Raw genomic sequence first — 18,900 nt, 5'->3', positions numbered from 1 at the left:
AAAACACCATCGCCACAGCTTTGTTCAGTACAGATTCGAATTGTATAGCCATGAGAACAAATTACCTCTAGTATCATTTCTGATGTTTTCTTTCAATTTCCTGTTTTATCTCGTCACATGTTAACGTATCCTTATTTAATATTGTGCCTTCTATCCTATGGCATTAAATATTCAGTTTCTTTTTCATCACTGTAACAATCCCTAGCTCCCGCTATAAAATATTCTATGCTTAAATGTGTGCTTTACCAATCAAATCCGCTCCCGTTTTCAACCCAAGTTGCCTCTACCAAAACTCTTGACCTAAGTACTAATCTACCTCTTCCTGTACATCATTTTCACCTGTCTGTACCCGCTGCTTGGATTCTCTTTTCATTTCTTCGCTACACATGGCTCATGCTTGGCCCCAACCTTGCATCACTTTACTCCACTCGATGCCCCTCCATGAACACAGATGGTCAGTGAAGAACAAGAACACACCGAATCTGGACATCTTTGGAGACAGGTGCTTGAACCTGAAGTGAGTTTACATGCACTTATAAAAGGTGAGGCGTTTGGTTTGAGTGTTCCTATTCAATTCTTTTTCCCAGCATTTGTAGTGGACAAAGTCGAGATTGTACATATGTATGTGATACTTCCATATTGCAAACCTAGCCAAAAGGCAGAGAGGCACTGTACAAGGTCAAAGATAATCAGAAATTCATCACCTGACGTGAAAGTTATCTGGTTTGTGGATGGTAAATGCATTGTGGTGGTATGCTCTTGAAAGAGGTGTACCTTCATCCGTTTCCTTAACTTGATCAAAATTGTGGGAGAGTGGGGGTGCCTAATGAATACAGGGATGTTGTTCCAGATCCTGGGTTCATAGGTGGAAAAGGCCTTCTCCCTTGTTTTTAGGCTGAAGCTGAACAGACAGCACAGCTGCAAAGACATCTCTGGGATTTTCTGAAAGCTTCCCCAGAAATGTATTTTGCCCATTGCTTACTATTGGCTTTGTGACTTGTAACTCATGTGTGCTTCCTTTCAATTTGCTGGCTTTATTTGTATTAGGCTGTCCAGCTTGAGTTAGTTCCTCCCGTAGAGCATTGCCTGTTCACCATCACTCCTTGTATTCTTCCATGAGTGCTCACTTTCTGTTAACGGGCCTTTACATTTTGTCACATTTGCTGTACATACAAAGACCAAGGTTGAATGTCAGCCTCTATCTTCTAGGGAGCTTGGTGTTTACTTTTATTTCTCTGACTTCAAAGTAACAAGTGTGAAGATATTTGTGACAATCCTGCTGGGTACCCATATGAGGACAAACTGGGGTCGATTCCGATCCGGTAAAAAGCGCTCCGATTGGCTGTACGGAGCCTTTTTCCCGTACGAATCGTACACCTACAACGTCCCCGTACGAACTAGCAAGTACGATCCTAACCCAAAGCGCCACTCCGTACGACTCGTACCAAACACCGTACAAATAAAAAGTACATACAGATTCACTCCGGCCGACGCTGTACGCCACGTCCATACGTAAATTGGCAGCCATTTCCGAACCAGGAAGTACGATCCGTGTTGACGACACTCCGTACGACCCTTTTTCTACGGGAGCCGAAAACAGCCATAAAAGCAGAGTTCGCGCCGAAACAGGTACGGAACAGCCCCCCGGGTACGGCTCGTACCCCCCATGATCGCAGGGGTATGCACCGTACCCCTGTGATCACGGGGTGTACGTGCCGTACCCCATTGTACGATCGGTGTACGAGCCGTACCCCATTGTACGATCGGTGTACGTGCCGTACCCCATTGTACGATGGGGTACGGCACGTACACCGATCATACAATGGGGGTACGGCTCGTACACCCATCGTACAATGGGGTACGCCTCGTACACCGATCGTACAAAGGGGGTACGGCACGTACACCGATCGTACAATGGGGGTACGGCTCGTACACCCCGTGATCGCAGGGGTACGGTGCGTACCCCTGCGATCATGGGGGGTATGGACCGTACGGTGTGTATATGTTTGTGTGCTTTTCCGTACGACTCGCCCTTACCTGACGTGGACCGTACGAATCGCGTCCTCATACCCCAGTCTGGATCGTACTCGTCGGGTCGTACGGCATGTGTACGAGTCGTACGGCATGTGTACGAGTCGTACGGTTCACGGTTTCAGCCTTGCAATACGTACGGATCGCGACGATTCGGACGGATTCACGGAATGCGGATCGTACTTGGCGACTCGGACGGACGGGTACGATTCGTACGGAGAGGGCTCCGGATACAAATCGTACGGACGTTTTTTTTCCTGAATCGGAATCGACCCCACTGTGTTATTGTTTCTAACACATCAAAATTTAAATGTCTGTATATGAACCGAGCAAATATTTCAGAATACACCAGAATTAGGAAAGCACAAATGAAGCACATGTTTTGGTAATACTGAAGTGTGGAGGAAACAATTATTTTATTATGATCAAACCAAATCAATACACTTTGTGATGCCATTTCCACACATCATCGTGTGTGTGCTGTATAGTTTTCCCAGATAACCTGTGTGTGCAAATATAATAGTGGTTTCAATTGAAAATGTGTTGTCTTTAATTGCAATGCGCTACCACACCATGAATACTCCACTCTACACAACTCAACAGTATGACATTCTGTACCACTCTACCCCAGTCCACTCTACAACCCTCTAATCCTCTCTATGCTATGCCACTCCATTTTCTACCACTCTACTCTACTCCACACTATGTCACTCTACTCTACGCCATTCTGCTTCACTCTATCCCACTCCACTCTTTGCAACTCTACTCCACTCTATGCCACTCTAAACCACTCCACTCTATGCCACTCTATTGTATTCCACTCTACGACACTCTAATTCACTCTATGTGACTCCAGTCTATGCCACTCCATGACATTCTATGTCACTTTTTGCTACTTCACTGTATGCCACTCTACTCCATTCTACGACATTCCATTATACGACACTCCACGATACACCACTCTATAACCCTCTACTCCTTCCACTATACTCCATTCTATTCTACAACACTCCACTCTACTCTACTCCACTCTACAACACTCTAGGTCACTTCACTTTTGCCACTCCACTCTGTGCCACTCCACTCTATGACACTGTGCTCTATAACACTCCACAACACTATGTCACTCCATGCCATTCTATGCTGCTCTGTGCCACTTCATTCTATCCCACTCTACTTCACTGTACTACATTCCACTCTGATGTAGCTCAGATTTTATCTGGAGTCAGGCATTGCTTTATTTTTTTGCTTCAGACAGACTACATTTAAAAAGACACAGATTTGGTACAAGTGAAAAACACATGGCACACGGAACATGAAATGAGGCCTAGTAAGTCTGAAATGCTTGTGCTGAATTAACATGTGTTTTATAGTGTAGAGAAAACTCATGTTTCAGTGGCCTCTTTAGCTTTGAAAATAATCATGGAATGTGTTCTCTCTTCCCAGTTCATTTTCTTTGTAATCTACACTCCCTGTTCCTGTCTTAAGAGACTTTGGCTTTGTTGCATATTTAGACAACGCATATTCAGTGCATAACACATCTTCTTATAATGTGTATTAATTAACCATACACCAACACTACACGGGAGCAAACGCATTTTGAATGAAAAGCTATCTAACACATTAGAGTATGTTACTATGAGTATGTATTAACTGTGTGCGCTTTGACATTTTGCACTGGTGCATGATTATTCTATGTTGTACATTGCACATTTTTGCATGTTGTGCACAAATAATAAAAAGCTGCTTTAAACTAATAGCTTTTGCTAGGTAATCATTAATACAGGGCAATAGTATGGGGGAGGTAAAACATAATGGGTTTATTTGCATAATACTCTTTTTATGTTTGTTTTTGATTATGGGCCCACCATTAAATGGCTGCTTGGGAAACCAGCATGGCTGAGAATTGTACTGAATGAAAGACGCATGCACAGGACTGTCAAGTGCCTCAAGTCAAGACTGTACATTCTTGTTATTGTGCCAATGTATCAGTGTTTGTAGAAAGTATCCTACCTGCATGCGATGTGAAAAGAAGGAGGAAAGGGACTGATACTTTTTTCTGCCTTAATGTTGAATATTTGTATAATTATTGCTGGTGAAACATAAGACTGTATTAAGCATTAACACATCATTTGTTAAAACTGGTATGGGTTGGATTTGCCAATGGAAACAGGATAGTGAGACCCTCATGTCATCTATGCTAACCAATCACAGTACAAGCGTTTCTGAAAATTGTAACATTATTAGTCTAGACAGCCAAGAATTAGAGTATAAATAATGACCTCTTAGGGGGTGTGTTTGCTCACTTTCTAAGCCTTAAGCTTCATGGGGACTCTGTCAGAGAAGGAGGAGAGGAGAAGAAGCAGATGAGATCAGACATCATATGGGTTAGGTACGCGAACGTCGCAGGTGCAGTCAGGGTGGAGATTGCGTCCGAGGAGAGATAGAGGGAGGTGGGGGCATAGGCTAGCCTTGCACGTCATATCCACTATACGCTACTTAACTCTTTGCTACTGCACTCTATGCCACTCAACTCTACCCAACTCTGCATCACTCTATGACAATCTAAGCCACTCTTTGCCACTTTACTCTACGCCACTCTATGACACTCCACCTACCACACTTCACTCCAAGATACTCCGCTCTATGACACTCCACTCTACGACCCTTTACTCTATGTCTCTCCACTCTATGACCCTCCACTCTATGACCCTCCATGACACTCCATGACACTCCACTCGGTTCTACAACAGTCTGCTCCATGACACTGCACTTTTCCACATTCCATGGCAATCTCCGACACTCTGCTCTGTGACACTCTATGCCACTCTATGCCACGCCAATGTATGACACTTTACTCCAATCTACACCACACCACACTGCACCAATCCACTCTATGACACTTTACTCCAGTTTAATCTATGCCACTTCACTCTACTACATTCTGCAGCATTCCACTCTACAACATTTTACTCCATGATATGCTACACGAATCTACATTCCTCCACACTACATCACTCCACACTACTCCACTTTACTCCACTCTATGCCACTCTACTTCACTCTAAGCACTCTATGTCATTCCATTCCACTCTATGACACTCCACTCTATGAAACTCCATGACACTCCACTCTACAAGATTCTACTCCCCTCCACCCTATACTCCTCCACTATATTCTCTTTCAATCTATGCCCCTCCGCTCACTCACCTCCACTTCACTCTATGACACTCTTCTCTACTCTGCTCCACTCCACTCTATAACCCACCACTCTACGACACTCCACGACACTCTATGAGTCTCAACAGCTCTCATCTACAATACTCCACTCTTGGCCATGCCACTCTACACCACTACACTCTATGCCACACCACTCTAAGGGCTACATGTATCAAAATTGTGAATTGTGAATACCTAATTGCGAATTTCTGAGAATCCCAATTAGGTAATCGCAATTTGCAATGTATGAAACTCAAAGAGTTTCAGATAGGGATTCCTAGGGGGTCGCAAATTGCTCTATCTCATTAATATTAATGAGGAAGATCGCAATTTGCTACCCCCTAGGAATCGCAAAAATCCCGGGGATGGTGGCCTGCTGGGGACAGCAGACCACCATGTCCATGATTGCTTTTAAATAAAGAAATCCTTTTTTTGGAAAGTTGCCCGTTTTCCTTAAAGGAAAATAAGATGCTTTACAAAAAGTAAAATGAAAAGTTTTCTTTTTCATTTTTTAAGACCAGGCTGTGGTCCGTGGAACCACTGCCTGCTCTTAAAAATGCTTTTACAAACATTCACAAAGGAGAACAGGTCCCTTAGGGACCCCTTCCTATTCGCGAATGGGTTACCACCTACTTGAAGTAAGTGGTAATATGAAAATGTTTTGCAACCGCATTCACGGTCACAAAACATTCACGCATACAGTTAGGATTCTGTCTTTGGAAGGGACGCCCTAAAGACGCCCTTCCAAATACCGAATCGCAAGCCCATTTTGCGATTCGATAACAGGTTACCAAATCGCAAATTAGAGTTTGATACATGGCAAGAAAATTTTTTGTGCTTGCAATCCCTTGATACATGTGGCCTGAAGCCACTCCAAACCACTCCATGCCACTCAACTGCACACTATGCCACTCTACTCTACGACACACCACGCTAAGCCACCCCACTCTATGCCACTCTACATCACTCCATGACACTCCACACCACTCCACTCTATGACACTCTATTCCAGTCTACAACCCTTTACTCCACTCTACGACACTTTACTCCACTTCATGCTACACCACTTAACGCTCCTCCACGCTACAGCACTCTATGCCATGACATTGCCTGCCCCTTTACTCTGGTCTATGCCCTTCTACTCTATGCCCCTCCACACTATGTGCCTCCATTCTACACCCCTCCACTCTACACTACACTACATTTCTCCACTCTACTCCACTCCACTGCATTCCATAAAACTCCACTCTACTCCACAACACTGCACTCTGACAGTTCACTCTATGACACTCTACAACACCTCATGACACTCTATGCCACTCCATGACCCTCTACGCTACTCCACTCTACACCACACTACTCCATACAATGCAACTCCACCCCACGCCTCTCTCCTCAACAAACTTTTAACCATGCTCAGCAGCAGCCCCACTAGTGTACAATATGGCTAACACACATTAGCAAAGCCAATAGTTCTTGCATAGGTGAGACCTATTGGCTTTGACAATGTTTGTTCTATTTTACACTACGTACTCTGTAGTCTGATGGTGTTGTGGCTGAAGGTGTGCCAAGAACCACCAGAGATGGTGAGCATGTCTGCAAGATATGCGGGTGTGCTGGTCTTGATGATATCTCGTAAGGAAGGGTTCAACTACACTAAAAATACATTTTGATTGGTCAGTGTATCACTTTTTGTATTGTATTTAACTATTTATATGTCCTTTTTTTTAAATTAATAAAAATAATAGAACAAAAAAATACATTTTTATCCTCATGCACAACAATCTCTTCGCAAGCGATGAAATGTATAAGAACTGCAAGAAGCAAAAAGAATGCTACAACGCTGAGTTGTGTTTTCTTTAATAATCTTAATACAAGAAGGAAACACTCTCACATAAATTCGTCCAGGTTCTTTTTTCTACTGCTTTTTTTCTACTGCTTCTCCTGAACAGAAACGATGGATCACTAATCATTTATTTGTAGAAGAGATATATTGTCAAGTTTCCCAAATTCAGTGTTATGACATTCTTTGGGGTCTCATTCACGCTTTATAAAGCAATAAAAACGTGAGGTAATTTAAATAAATAAATCCACTCTCGATGCTGTCTGCCAAACACTCTTATTCTTGACATGCCTCGCTCGAGCCAGTCAGGAAGAAAAAGATCAACCAGTGTGCTGCTCTCAAGAGAGTCGGAGGGCCGCAGGACATTGTGGCAGCTGGGGGAGGGGTCTGCGTGGAAGCCATGAACTGCCAGTCAGCCGGCATCCATCTTGTGAGCCAGCATAGCTGTTTGTGACAGGTGCCCGTCACTGGTTCCTTCCATCAGGGAGCAGCGCGCGGTCTGCCCCGCACGTGACCAGGGATGATGGCATTTCAGTCCCCCACTGCTTCAATATCACAACAACAGAACCACCACTAGAAAGGCTGTAACATATTTAGTGTGTCAAGATTAGCACCTTGCAGCACGATAGCTTAACTTCTAATAGAAAGAGTGTCAGCACTTCAATACTTCTAGTAGGATTACACTGGCACTTCCACACAGCACGTCATTACTTGAAATAGGGCGATACGGCACTTGTCAACAGAAATGCAATAATTTAAATGAGACTTTGCCGACACTTCACACCCGAAATGCAAATCGTCTTTTTAGATGATGATGGCACTTCGACATCTTTAATCGGATAGTGCTGGCACTTGTCAACAATATACAGTTCTAATTCAACAGTATCGGCGCTTATCAACAGCAAACTGCAGCAATATTTGTGTGATCCACCAACATCGCCCTTGCCGAAACCCCGTGCATCCGCAGAGCCAGAACAGGAGGAAGAGCCTTCTCCTACATCGCGACCAAGACCTGGAACGAGCTTCCGATCGACATCAGATGCGCCCCCTCCCTGAGTGTCTTCAGAAAGACACTCAAAACCTGATCGAAGCTGCTCAACCCCCCACAGTGCCTGGAGACCCCCGTGGATGAGTAGTGCGCTTACAATTCCCTGATTGATTGATTGATACTTAAATATCTCTGATGGTACAGGAGATTACCTGCAACAGTGTTTTTCTTCTGCTTAGTGCCAAAACTTGCAAGCAGCTGTGCAATACATCTAAATGGACAACGCCGATACCTACAAACAGCATGGCAATTCATCTAGGGCCACTTAACAGTTGCCAACTGTGCTGCACATGTTCCAGTGTGAGCACACAGCACTACAAAGTAAGCAGGAGCAACATTAGCGTCATCACTGTAGTTCTGACTGTAAAGTGAGTCACTTTCAGGCAGCACTGCAACAACTCCAATTGAACAGTGCAACATGTTTAACAATGCAACTACAATTCTTTTAATGGAAAAGATACCAGTACTAGCTGATAGCACTGCATTCATTTTAACTGGAAAGTTCAGGCACTAAACTGGAATAACATACGTTCTACCAAACATCACTCGCAGGGACTTCAAACAGCATTCAATTCAATTCACGTTTACAGGTGTTTTTTTCTTTTTGTGCATATCTGAGAACAATTTACACAAATATGGACTGTTAGTGGGGACCTTAGTCCATCATTTCTGTTTGAGAAATTCAAAAATTAAGAGATACAAAAAAATAGAAAAATGTACAATTTTGTTGATACTCATGTGGTCAATTCATAATTATCATTTTGCATATTTCATCCCAAGTAATACATCTGTATGCAGGTTATTTGTGTAGAAATGAGATGCTTGATATCGAGCGCATTCAGCAAGATGAGATATTTCTACTCCTTGAACCACAATAGAAGAGAGACAGACAGTCTAGCTATTAGAAGGGCCAGGCGTGGAGGCCGCTCGCTCTCTTACAACCTAGCCAAGACCTGGAACTCTCTTCCCCTCCCAATAAGATCAGAACCCAATCTCCTCACCTTCCGTAAACTTCTTAAAACTTGGCTGTTCAGCAAAACCTTGGTTTAAATCTTCACTCAGCTCCACCTACTCCAGCCCTCTGGCCTAACTCAATCTCTTCACAGCGCTGGGATGCCCCTGGGTAGCCAACGCGCTTTACAAATCCTCATTCCATTCCATTCCAGCTAAAATGTACATTTTCGGGCCATTTCTGACACTGGAAGAAAGTATATTGCAAATTTGCAATAACAGTTTATCTACTGAGCAGAGGGCTGGTCTTCTAAAGGCCTCCCTCCGAGTGGCCCATACTTAGGCAGGTAATAGATCCCTTGGTAAATACAAAAACTTTGAGAAGCGGGATTTACCGGGTGAGGTATTACCTTTGCATTTCAAGTTCTGCACCGCCGATGGGGGATACCATAGTAATCCTACATGTTGGCCCTGATTCTGAGCTCAATACTCAGTGTGTGCGGTATTTTTCACCAGAAATATATGTGGGGTAAATCAGCATTACCACCAATGCAAGAAGTAGTGAGAGTTCAATGTGGAAGTGTCTCCTTGAGCTGATAGGTCAAATGTTACTAAAGGGCTGAGCAGGGAAATCATCATGTCTCCTGTTGAGATGCATAATGTCTTGTATTGCAGCTGTACCGAAGAACCTTTGAAGATGCTTGAACATATTCAGCCTTGATTCCAATCATGCATTTTTCGTTGTTAGATTAATGGCAAGTCACTTTAAATTACTAGCCAGCATTACCCTCAAGCCACAGAGGCATCAAATCAACAGTACCACAGCTCAGTGTTCAACCACTGTCAAGTGCTGATATCAGAAGCTTCATCAGTTGCTAAGTGCTGCCTTCAGTACACCAATGGTTTTCATAAGCTTGATCGATGATTCGCAGAGCGATATGTTGGAGAGTTGTAAATTTTCTTTGCTTTAAGATCTGTCCCTTTCTTTCTTACATGCTCCCTTAATGTCACAAGTACACACAATATATGCCTACTTGCTTCAACAAAAAGGGTAAGAAAGAATAGAGTAAGAAGTAGGAGCTCGCTCACCTTCCCGTATCAATGTTTCCAGCAAACAGAAGCGAGCACGCTACCAAGGGTCATATTCATTCTTTTGAGATGCCCCTCACACTGGGTGTGAAAAAACGCCTTTAGGTTTCGTCAAAAGACCCCTCACCCACCAACCCAGGGCATCTTAAAAGAATTAATAAGGAGCTTGGAAGCGTGCTCGCTCATCTTTGCTAGAAATACTTGCTTCAACACACACAATATATGTACATCCATTGTATGCCAGCTATGTGCACCTGGGCCACTGTCACTCACCTCTGTCCTGTAGACCAACTGCTCAGTCTGATCATCATTCACTCGATAGATCTCCAGAAAGGGGTCCGATTTACTAAACAGATCCTAGAAAGAGAGAAAATAGAGTGATCAGGGCACCTGACACAGAACTGGCCACTACCCACATAATATGGCATGTTAGTCCCAGACTATCCAGTGACATTGGTGATGTAACACCCATTTCAAGCTTCTTACTGGATCTTCAAGATGAGCAGATTAAAACTGGAGACACAACTGACGGTAAGTGTAGGTAGGTACTTACCTACAATAAAGCATTTAGGTGGACGTAATGACTGAAATATTGCGGTAGGTCGATGGTATGGGACTTGATATAGTGACATACGCCAAATCATGAGATACCAGGAAACAATCAAAACTTGGTAGTCAAACTAGCAACCTTAGTGTCATTGTTAAAGGAGTAGGATGAGTGGCTTGAGTTTTCATCCTGCTGCCTCACTTGATCAAAGATTTAGAGTCCTTGAGAGAATCACATTATCTGCCTATGTCTTAGTTCCCTTGTGTTTTGAAACGGGGTGTGTGTAGTATAAGCCTCAAGACTTGTCGTAGGTGATATAAAAAGTGGACTATTTTGCTCATACCAGACCTTCCATGATGTTTTTCCATTTGCAAATTAGCCTTATAACATAGACATTGGAGAAGTATATGGGGCACCTCCAAATGTACTCAGACGACACGCTAATCCACTTATATAGAATAGCACATCAAACAATTCTAAATCCCTGACCTCGTGTTTGACCATGTGCTCCATTTGATAAAACAGAGCTTACTCTGCATTATTAGAGCTAAGATTGAGATAATCAATTTTGAGGTTAAGTTTGATTCTGAACTTTCATTCTCTCATCAAGTCCATGCATTGGTTAAAGGAATCAACCTCCAACTCGCCCTACAGTGAAATACACCCACTACTCCAAACTAACCACCGTGTGAAGCTGACAAGAACCATGTCCTGCCTTACCCCAATTACAGCAATACTGTCAACAGTGATCTTCCCAAAAAACTGATTATCAAACTAAAAACTACAGAAAGAGGCATCCAGAAGATGGTTTAACCCTCTCAAGCGTGACCACATCAAGCCACCATGCGAGCTCCTCTGTGGCTCCCAGTCAAAGGCAGGGTCAAATGAAGGATCTCTCCACATCCATGAAGCATACTGGGGCACACTACACCCCAGATAGAAACCTCTGATCTTCAGCCACCCACTTGAACCTCCGATGATCATTACAGAGGATGGAACACAGAAGAAGAACCCTAGGAGTACAAGGCCCAAGACAGTGGAACACATACCTTGAGATCTGAAACCAACTACAACTGTTTCAGGAGGTGCCTGAAAACTGGACTATTGTGATCTGCTTTTTAAATTAATTCCATCCAGACCAGAGGCTTTACTCCAGAAATGCCTGACAAGGGCACTTACTCTAGTCAAAACTTCATAATTTACTATCATCTAGCTGTATATTTATTATCTCAACTAGTGCTCTGAAGTAACTGAAAGGTTTCACATAGTGATAAATAGTCATAAATAACCAGTACATACATATATTGGATAAAGTAGCCTATTATTGTATGTTACAAGGAAATTGCAAGTCGCCAGCAAGTTACTTGATCATACGGCTCAAGTTCCTTCATGGTGCTTTAATTGTCTTAATAACCTTGGGAAGGAAACAGTAGAGTCAGTTGCACCCTCAGATAGTGTGTCACAAAAACAAGAGGTAAAGCCATCTTAATTGAAAAAAGATTTACACTGGCATTTTTCTTCCAAATTGCAGATATTGTGGGGAAAATATGAAACAATGAGCAGCAAACGTAATTACCACAATATTTTGTGGTCATAATGTCGTCCCAATTTATGGTAGTTTAATTCAGCAATACCACATTCGTGACAGTTAACCCACCTCAATTCAGACTTTTACCACAAATAGGTCAGCTATGTGATAGATCAACACACCATTAATCACGCTTGCCACAACATTGTAAATTACACCATTGTTGTCGTGCTGCCTTTGGTGCAAAGTTACCGGTTATGAAGATAATATTTTGAATATGTACCATAGAAATAAAAGAAATACCATGCAGCTCATGAACTGTGGCAAGCAACTGTTTTAATTTAGTTAACCAAGGTGGTAAATCGAGGTGGCTTCCAAGGCGTTTTAACACATCCAAACAAATTGGTGCTCTCAATCAAAATATCAAACAGTGCTCTATTCCTTACTTGGGATTTAGATTGTGCATTTGCGACATACCAGGTACAGGGAGTTACCCTAATCCAGGCGTAAATGAATTAGACCCTGAACTACCACTCTGAGTGTAAGTACTGGGAGCTAGCTTAGTATTTTTCTTAAGGCACGAAGAAGTCCAAAGCAGCAGGCTGCTAACTTCTTGGCCTGAACTTCCATTGATATCCTTTAGTCTATCCAGAACCCTAGGTTCTTTACTGCCTGGGCGAGAGTGGGGAGGAGCCCTAAGTTGACTGGTCAGGTGAGTTCATTCCAAAGGGAGGGCTTGTTTCCTACAGTCATGACCTCAGTTTTATCTCTGGTCAATTTTAGACAACTATCCGTCATCCATTTGGTGACATGGTTAAGCTGTGTATTTGACAGCTAGCAAACAACCAGTAAAGAGCTCAGCTCGTCATGAGCACAGCTCCACTGTGCCTCATGACAAGCTGAGCTCGTCATAAGCATGGAAGGGGTTAAGTATGTTGTAACTTGTTCCTACTTGCTATGCTGTTTCCTTGTTTTCTTCTTTTCCCTTATGCCTGTACTTTTTGTTTTATTGTAAAGGAAGGGGGGGTTGTTGGGATCTGGCACCAGCTCGTGTGCTAGCTCATGCTGGCTGCGGGTTCTACTGTTGCTATGTTGTGCGGTTCCAGCATGGAATGGGGCTTGTTGGCTGACAGTTGCTGCCGGGGCCTGGAGGACGTTGGACGGAATAAACACAGCACCTACCTTCAGCATTGTGTCTTCTTTTCAAAGTGTTTGTCCCGCACTATAAAATCAGCGCAAATGGCACCACGCACAGGGCAAAAGGGCGCTGCTTCTTTCTGCCTCTTGAGTAGATGTTCTACTCAAAAAAAATCTTGCCAGGAGGTGGACTGCAGTAAGATAGCCTTCACTCACACTCTCCCACATGCAAGCGGGGATAAAACTCCGCTCTGCAGAGTTTTTTTTAAAACTTTGCGCACTACGTGAAGCGTAGAGAGGGAAAAACTCCACAAACTCTGCAAGCGGAGCAAAATTTCACACCCAAGCCTAGAAACAGGATCGTTTACAAAAATGCATTTCTTCTGAACTAATGCTGTCAATCAGCATTCACCGTGTTTTGGAGAAGTGCAAATATTAGAATAATGACACTCGGTCTCTCCGCCGGTTTCCCAATCCCTTATTGCTTTCTTCTTTGTGAGCCTGAATGTCTCAGTGCCACGAGTCCTCGACATGTTTGCTTATTAACTTCACAACTGTGTTTAACGTTGTATAGCACAGCTCAATGGAACAAGATCTATCCATGCAGTGCCGCCAATATTCAAATTCATTGATGTGTGACTTATAGGTGATGAATTGCCATGTTTTATGTGAAGTACATGAACATTCAAACAACAGACTGCTCTGTTTGTCACCCTCCAGCCATGAATAAATATGTCTGGCGTTTTCATTTAATTTTATGTACTTGTGTTCCTGCTGCAATCAAAAGGACTAAGCAATTCTCCCTGACCTATCATGATATTGAGTAATTTCAGGGCTCTTTCAACTTTGTTCTTTCAAGTTTAAGCACTTGCATTTTTTGTGCCCTGAACACACACCCTTTTTTTATGACCTATGATGCTTTGAAATCGCATCCAGCCAAAACACAGAGAAAGTAATACCGGACTCTGGTGACACACTGATTTAGTATGTTGCTTTATTTTTTATTGGAAAGTATTTTCATTTTTTGTTTCCAACTTACATCCCTATTGTTAATTAACAAACAGCTTAACTAATGCGTTCTGCTAAACTGTCTCTCTTCTATTGTGTGCTTCAAAATCGTTTTGAAAAGGTTAGCCACTAGTTGTGCACGTACAGCTCAAACTTGGCCATTTCATGTGAGGTTTGTTTTGTGGCGAGCTTCAAGGGCTTCGGCTATGTTTATTTTGTCCTACAGCACCAAAGCACACATATGACTTTTCATGTCACATAACTAGCTGTAGAAACATGTATTATTGAAAACTCGCAGAACTTGAGCTGCTTTGCTTAGCTGCATGTCCATGGCATGAGCTACTTTGTGTACTGTGCACAGTCTACATAAATGTGTGTGTGATTAGTAAGAGAAATTAATTTTCGTTTTATTTTCAACTATGAGCAACATAAATCCTTAATTTATATAGTGCCTCTCAACAAGTTTTGAAATGTTGTCAGACAGAACTTGCGTAATGCAAGATGTAGTATCACTGTTTTGCTGGTCGGACTTGTGGTGCTAAACTGATAACTTATATGGTGATGGGGTACATAGTTTATTTCAACCCTAAAGCACTGCACAAGAACTCTGCTTACATAGCATAGAGACTTAAGCAGTAGGGGCCATATGTATGAAGGTACCGATTTGCGATTCTGAAATAGCGATTTTTTTTATTATTTTTTTTTTTAAAACCTTTATTGGTACACAAGTAAATACAAGTATGGGCCTACAACCACTCCGGCCGGCCGCTAGTTGAGTCGTAAGTAGTGCAATTCAACGCAGAAAAGTACAGCAGCCCGAAAATCGGGGTCCAAGAGGCGTACAGGATAAAACTTACAGTGTAAAAGCCAGGATTCAAGAAGGTGTTTTTTTACAATAAAGAGAATCAAAATCGATGCCATACGTTTATACATGGACCCACAATAGCAAATACGGAGCAGGAAGGCACAAACAGTGGAACTAGAAGTTGGTGGTAATTTGCGATTCCTTAAGGGCATTTTGCAAATTTTTTAGGCTTCATACATTGCATTTAATCGCAAAATTTGCGATTCCTTAAATGCAATTGCAAAATAAGGAATCGCAAATTTAGCGATTCCTTATTTTGCACCAGATGTTACTTCGGCCTTTGCGAATGCGAATTTGCTTCATACATATGGCTCTTCGTGTTTTATTCATGTGTGCTGCATGTCCATGACAGTTCGGATCGATAGACCCCGTCCACCTTCCATCAGCACCCTCAGGCCCCAAATGGAAGAGTAGCATGCGCATGAAAGAAAAGGCTGGGATTTTTCCCAGTCCAGCAATGCACGGTCACCTCACAGCTGGATACCTCGGCCCACTTTTCTGCTATTTACAGATGATAGTTCCAGTCCTGGAGCCCTCACCACATGCATTGCTTCATCAAGTTTTTAATGAGTTTACATTTTTCAAGAGTACACATTCATATCTGCTTTAAAAACTTTCTTGCTTTCTCCAAAATGTGTTAAAAGGTACGATTTGCCACTTCTGTTTTACAAACTTTTCTCGAATGGAGAACCCTTCAACCCCCACATTCAGTGGGTTGGGCTTACTCACAACGCAATATTCATCCCCAACTTTTATGCCTAACCACTTTGAAATGTCAGTAGCCACCACTGATTGTAGTCCAACCTGTTATATCTCTGTACACCTCGCTAGCCAGTGTTAATTTTTCCGGTCTATCATAATATATTTTCACTTGCCTGATTACTACCATGTGAACGCACTGCCAAGAGCCTTTTTCTAGAATCACTGATCTCGCCTCAAGGGTTCAAACCATATCAAAAAGGTGAGTTTAGCAGGCTAAGGGGTCCATTATGATATCGGGCGGATTGCCTCCGCCAGGCTGGCGGTAGCCACCGCCAGCCTGGCGGAGGCAATCTGCCCGATATCATAACCAGATTTCCCCCCCGCCATATTAGGATGGCGGGGGGGACCACGGCGGACGGAAAGACCGTCCGCCACTTTTCCGACCCGGTCGCCTTGCGGCCGGGGCAGAAAAGGAATAATATGGTGGCGGTGTATAATAGACACCGCCAGCCATATTATGATGTCTGGTTTTCAGTGCCTTTCCGCGGCGGCGATGCCACCACTGAAAGGCATGCGGTCTTCACTCTGGGGGCCTCCTGCGGGTTTCCAGAGTTAAGTACAGGTGGGGGGTGCACATGGGGGGTACCTGTTGTACCCCCCTTTATTGTCATTTACAAAGCGGCAGGCACCGCGCGGTGCCTGCCGCTTTGTAAATGACAATGTGGAAGTGAATTTTCAGCATTGTGGCGGGCGGTGCAGAGAGCACCGCCCGCCACAATGCTGACAATACAGGATGTGCCCGCCACTGTGGCGGGCACATCCTAATGGCACCCCCGGGACCCCCGCCCTTATGGCGGGCGGTCCCGATTTACGATGGGATGACGGGCGGGCAAAGTCTTCCCGTCATCCTAATGAGGCCCTTAGGCTCTACAATTGGGCTTCCCAGAGTATCCCAATTAACGATTGGATATATTGGTGGGAAACATCCTTTACAACGCAACTTTTACCACGCAGTGCCTTTATGACGCAACTTTTACAACGCAAACCATTACAACGCATTGCGCTGGGGGGCGCTCTAGGATAGGGAATAAGTTTAATTTACTGTCCAACACCTTCCCTAGTGTCCACGGGGACTGGAGTTGGAATAGTAAATTAAACTATTCATTATCCAGCGCCCCAAAGCACTATGCGTTGTAATGGTATTCGTTGTAAATACCGCGTTGTAAAGGCATGCGATGTAAAAGTATGCGTTGTAACGCCACACATCCTATATTGGTATTAGAGAGGATTCCCACAAACAGACTGGAGCTAGACCGCCAACAAATTCTAGTTATTCTATTGACTGTACGGCAAGGCAATTCACAGAATTCTACCAGCGTTCACTAGACTACTGCTTCTATGCTGGCACGAAGCATTACAACATATCCATTGATACACCAAACCCCCCCGTGATGACCTCGCTTTGGTGGGACACCTGGTTCCTCAGCTGGCCGGACTGGTCTGCTTTCATCAGAGGATTATGGTAGGTATTTCTCTTCTAGGGAACCTTTGCAAGCTGACAGTATCAGGACTTTCGAACATCTTGCTATAGACTTTCAATTGCATAGAACCCAATTTTTCTGATACCCCAACGAAGGCACGCCCTAGGGAGTTACATAAGTAAACTGATTGCACATCCAGAATTTAATCCTTTCAAAGCTAAACTGGTTGTTGAGGCTTTTGGGAATAAGGAGGTCCACGGATATAGAGATCTCTAGTGTCCAATTCCTCTGATACCAATTTAAAACTGAGAGTGAGGTGTGAGCTAGATCTCGGTACACTAGATGATGGTGGTACTGCGGGTATTGTCCACCACTGGAGACAAGAAGACCCCCAAGCGATGGAGGAATAGGCTAGGGGCATAGACATCTGTACTATGACAGACGAACGTGTTTGTAAAGCTATTGGGTGCAGAAGATATGTGCTAAAATATGGAACCACGGTTGCAATATTTTAATGAGGACACGAGATGCTCAAGCTACTTTACTGTTCGATTGTCACTAACATATATTTTTGGTGCTCATGTTACAATCGTGATCTGTTGTTTTCTTAAGTACTTGCAGACTTGTTAAAATGCCTGTCTATGACTCATTCCTCTTTCTGTTTTGCATTATCTTGTTGAATCCTTTAAAATCAATCAAAAAGATTTCTAAAAAACAAGGGGAGTTCATTAGCAGTATAAACAATATTATATTTTGGCAAACTACCTGGAGTTCGTTTCTACTTTGGGAGCTTCCACTCTACACTGTCAAACTCCCTTTCTAAAAGGTAGGGAGGGCTTAGGAGCTGGTCTGTATTTGTTCACTATCTCTATAATTCTGTTCAAAGCCTTCTGTGGATCTCTTTGTGTTCAGCTATTAGCAAGTTACCTAGAATTTAATAGGATGAATAACGCAATTAATCCACGAAGTAAGATAATACAATTCTTGGAGTGTGGAAGACAGTAATTTAGGCAATTGTCACTCACTCTGGCTTTTTGAAAGCAACATGACTTTCGACTATGTGACACATTTTAAAAGATTCCTCTTTAAAATATATAGGGCCCAATTTAGAGTGCGGAGAATGGGTTAATTTGTCGTAAGGGGACAGACATCCTGACCACCCTATTACAAGTGCCATTGGGTATAATGCACTTGTGATCTGGCAGACAAGATATCCTTCACGTTTGTGATGGAGTAACCCGTCTGTCAAACTCTACATCAGGCCCTATGTTTTGTGATCCTTGCAAAATCTCTTTTTTCCTGTGTCTTTGTTCCTTTATCTGTCAAAAGAAGGAGCACTACTAAACAGGCTCCTACCTTCATATGGCTATATGTCACAGTATCATCTACAGAAATATTGTCTGATAAAAATATTGTGTCCTAAATATACTTTATATATATACTGTGATAAT

At 43.1% G+C, this 18,900-nt stretch overlaps 1 protein-coding gene across 1 annotated transcript in view; it reads right to left on the bottom strand.

Moving 5' to 3' along the window:
• The window catches only part of CPNE7 (copine 7), a 640,312-nt gene that overhangs the window by 210,894 nt on the left and 410,518 nt on the right, over positions 1-18,900 (bottom strand). Inside the window, exon 5 of the mRNA XM_078669226.1 lies at positions 10,455-10,538. Coding sequence (XP_078525352.1) covers positions 10,455-10,538 — 84 coding nt within the window. The remainder of the gene's footprint in view (positions 1-10,454; positions 10,539-18,900) is intronic.

The sequence above is a fragment of the Lissotriton helveticus genome, chromosome 12 (genome assembly GCF_964261635.1).
Source record: "Lissotriton helveticus chromosome 12, aLisHel1.1, whole genome shotgun sequence".
NCBI lineage: Eukaryota > Metazoa > Chordata > Amphibia > Caudata > Salamandridae > Lissotriton > Lissotriton helveticus.
Note: the sequence above shows the minus strand (reverse complement) of the source record. Positions and strands in the feature narration are given on the sequence as shown.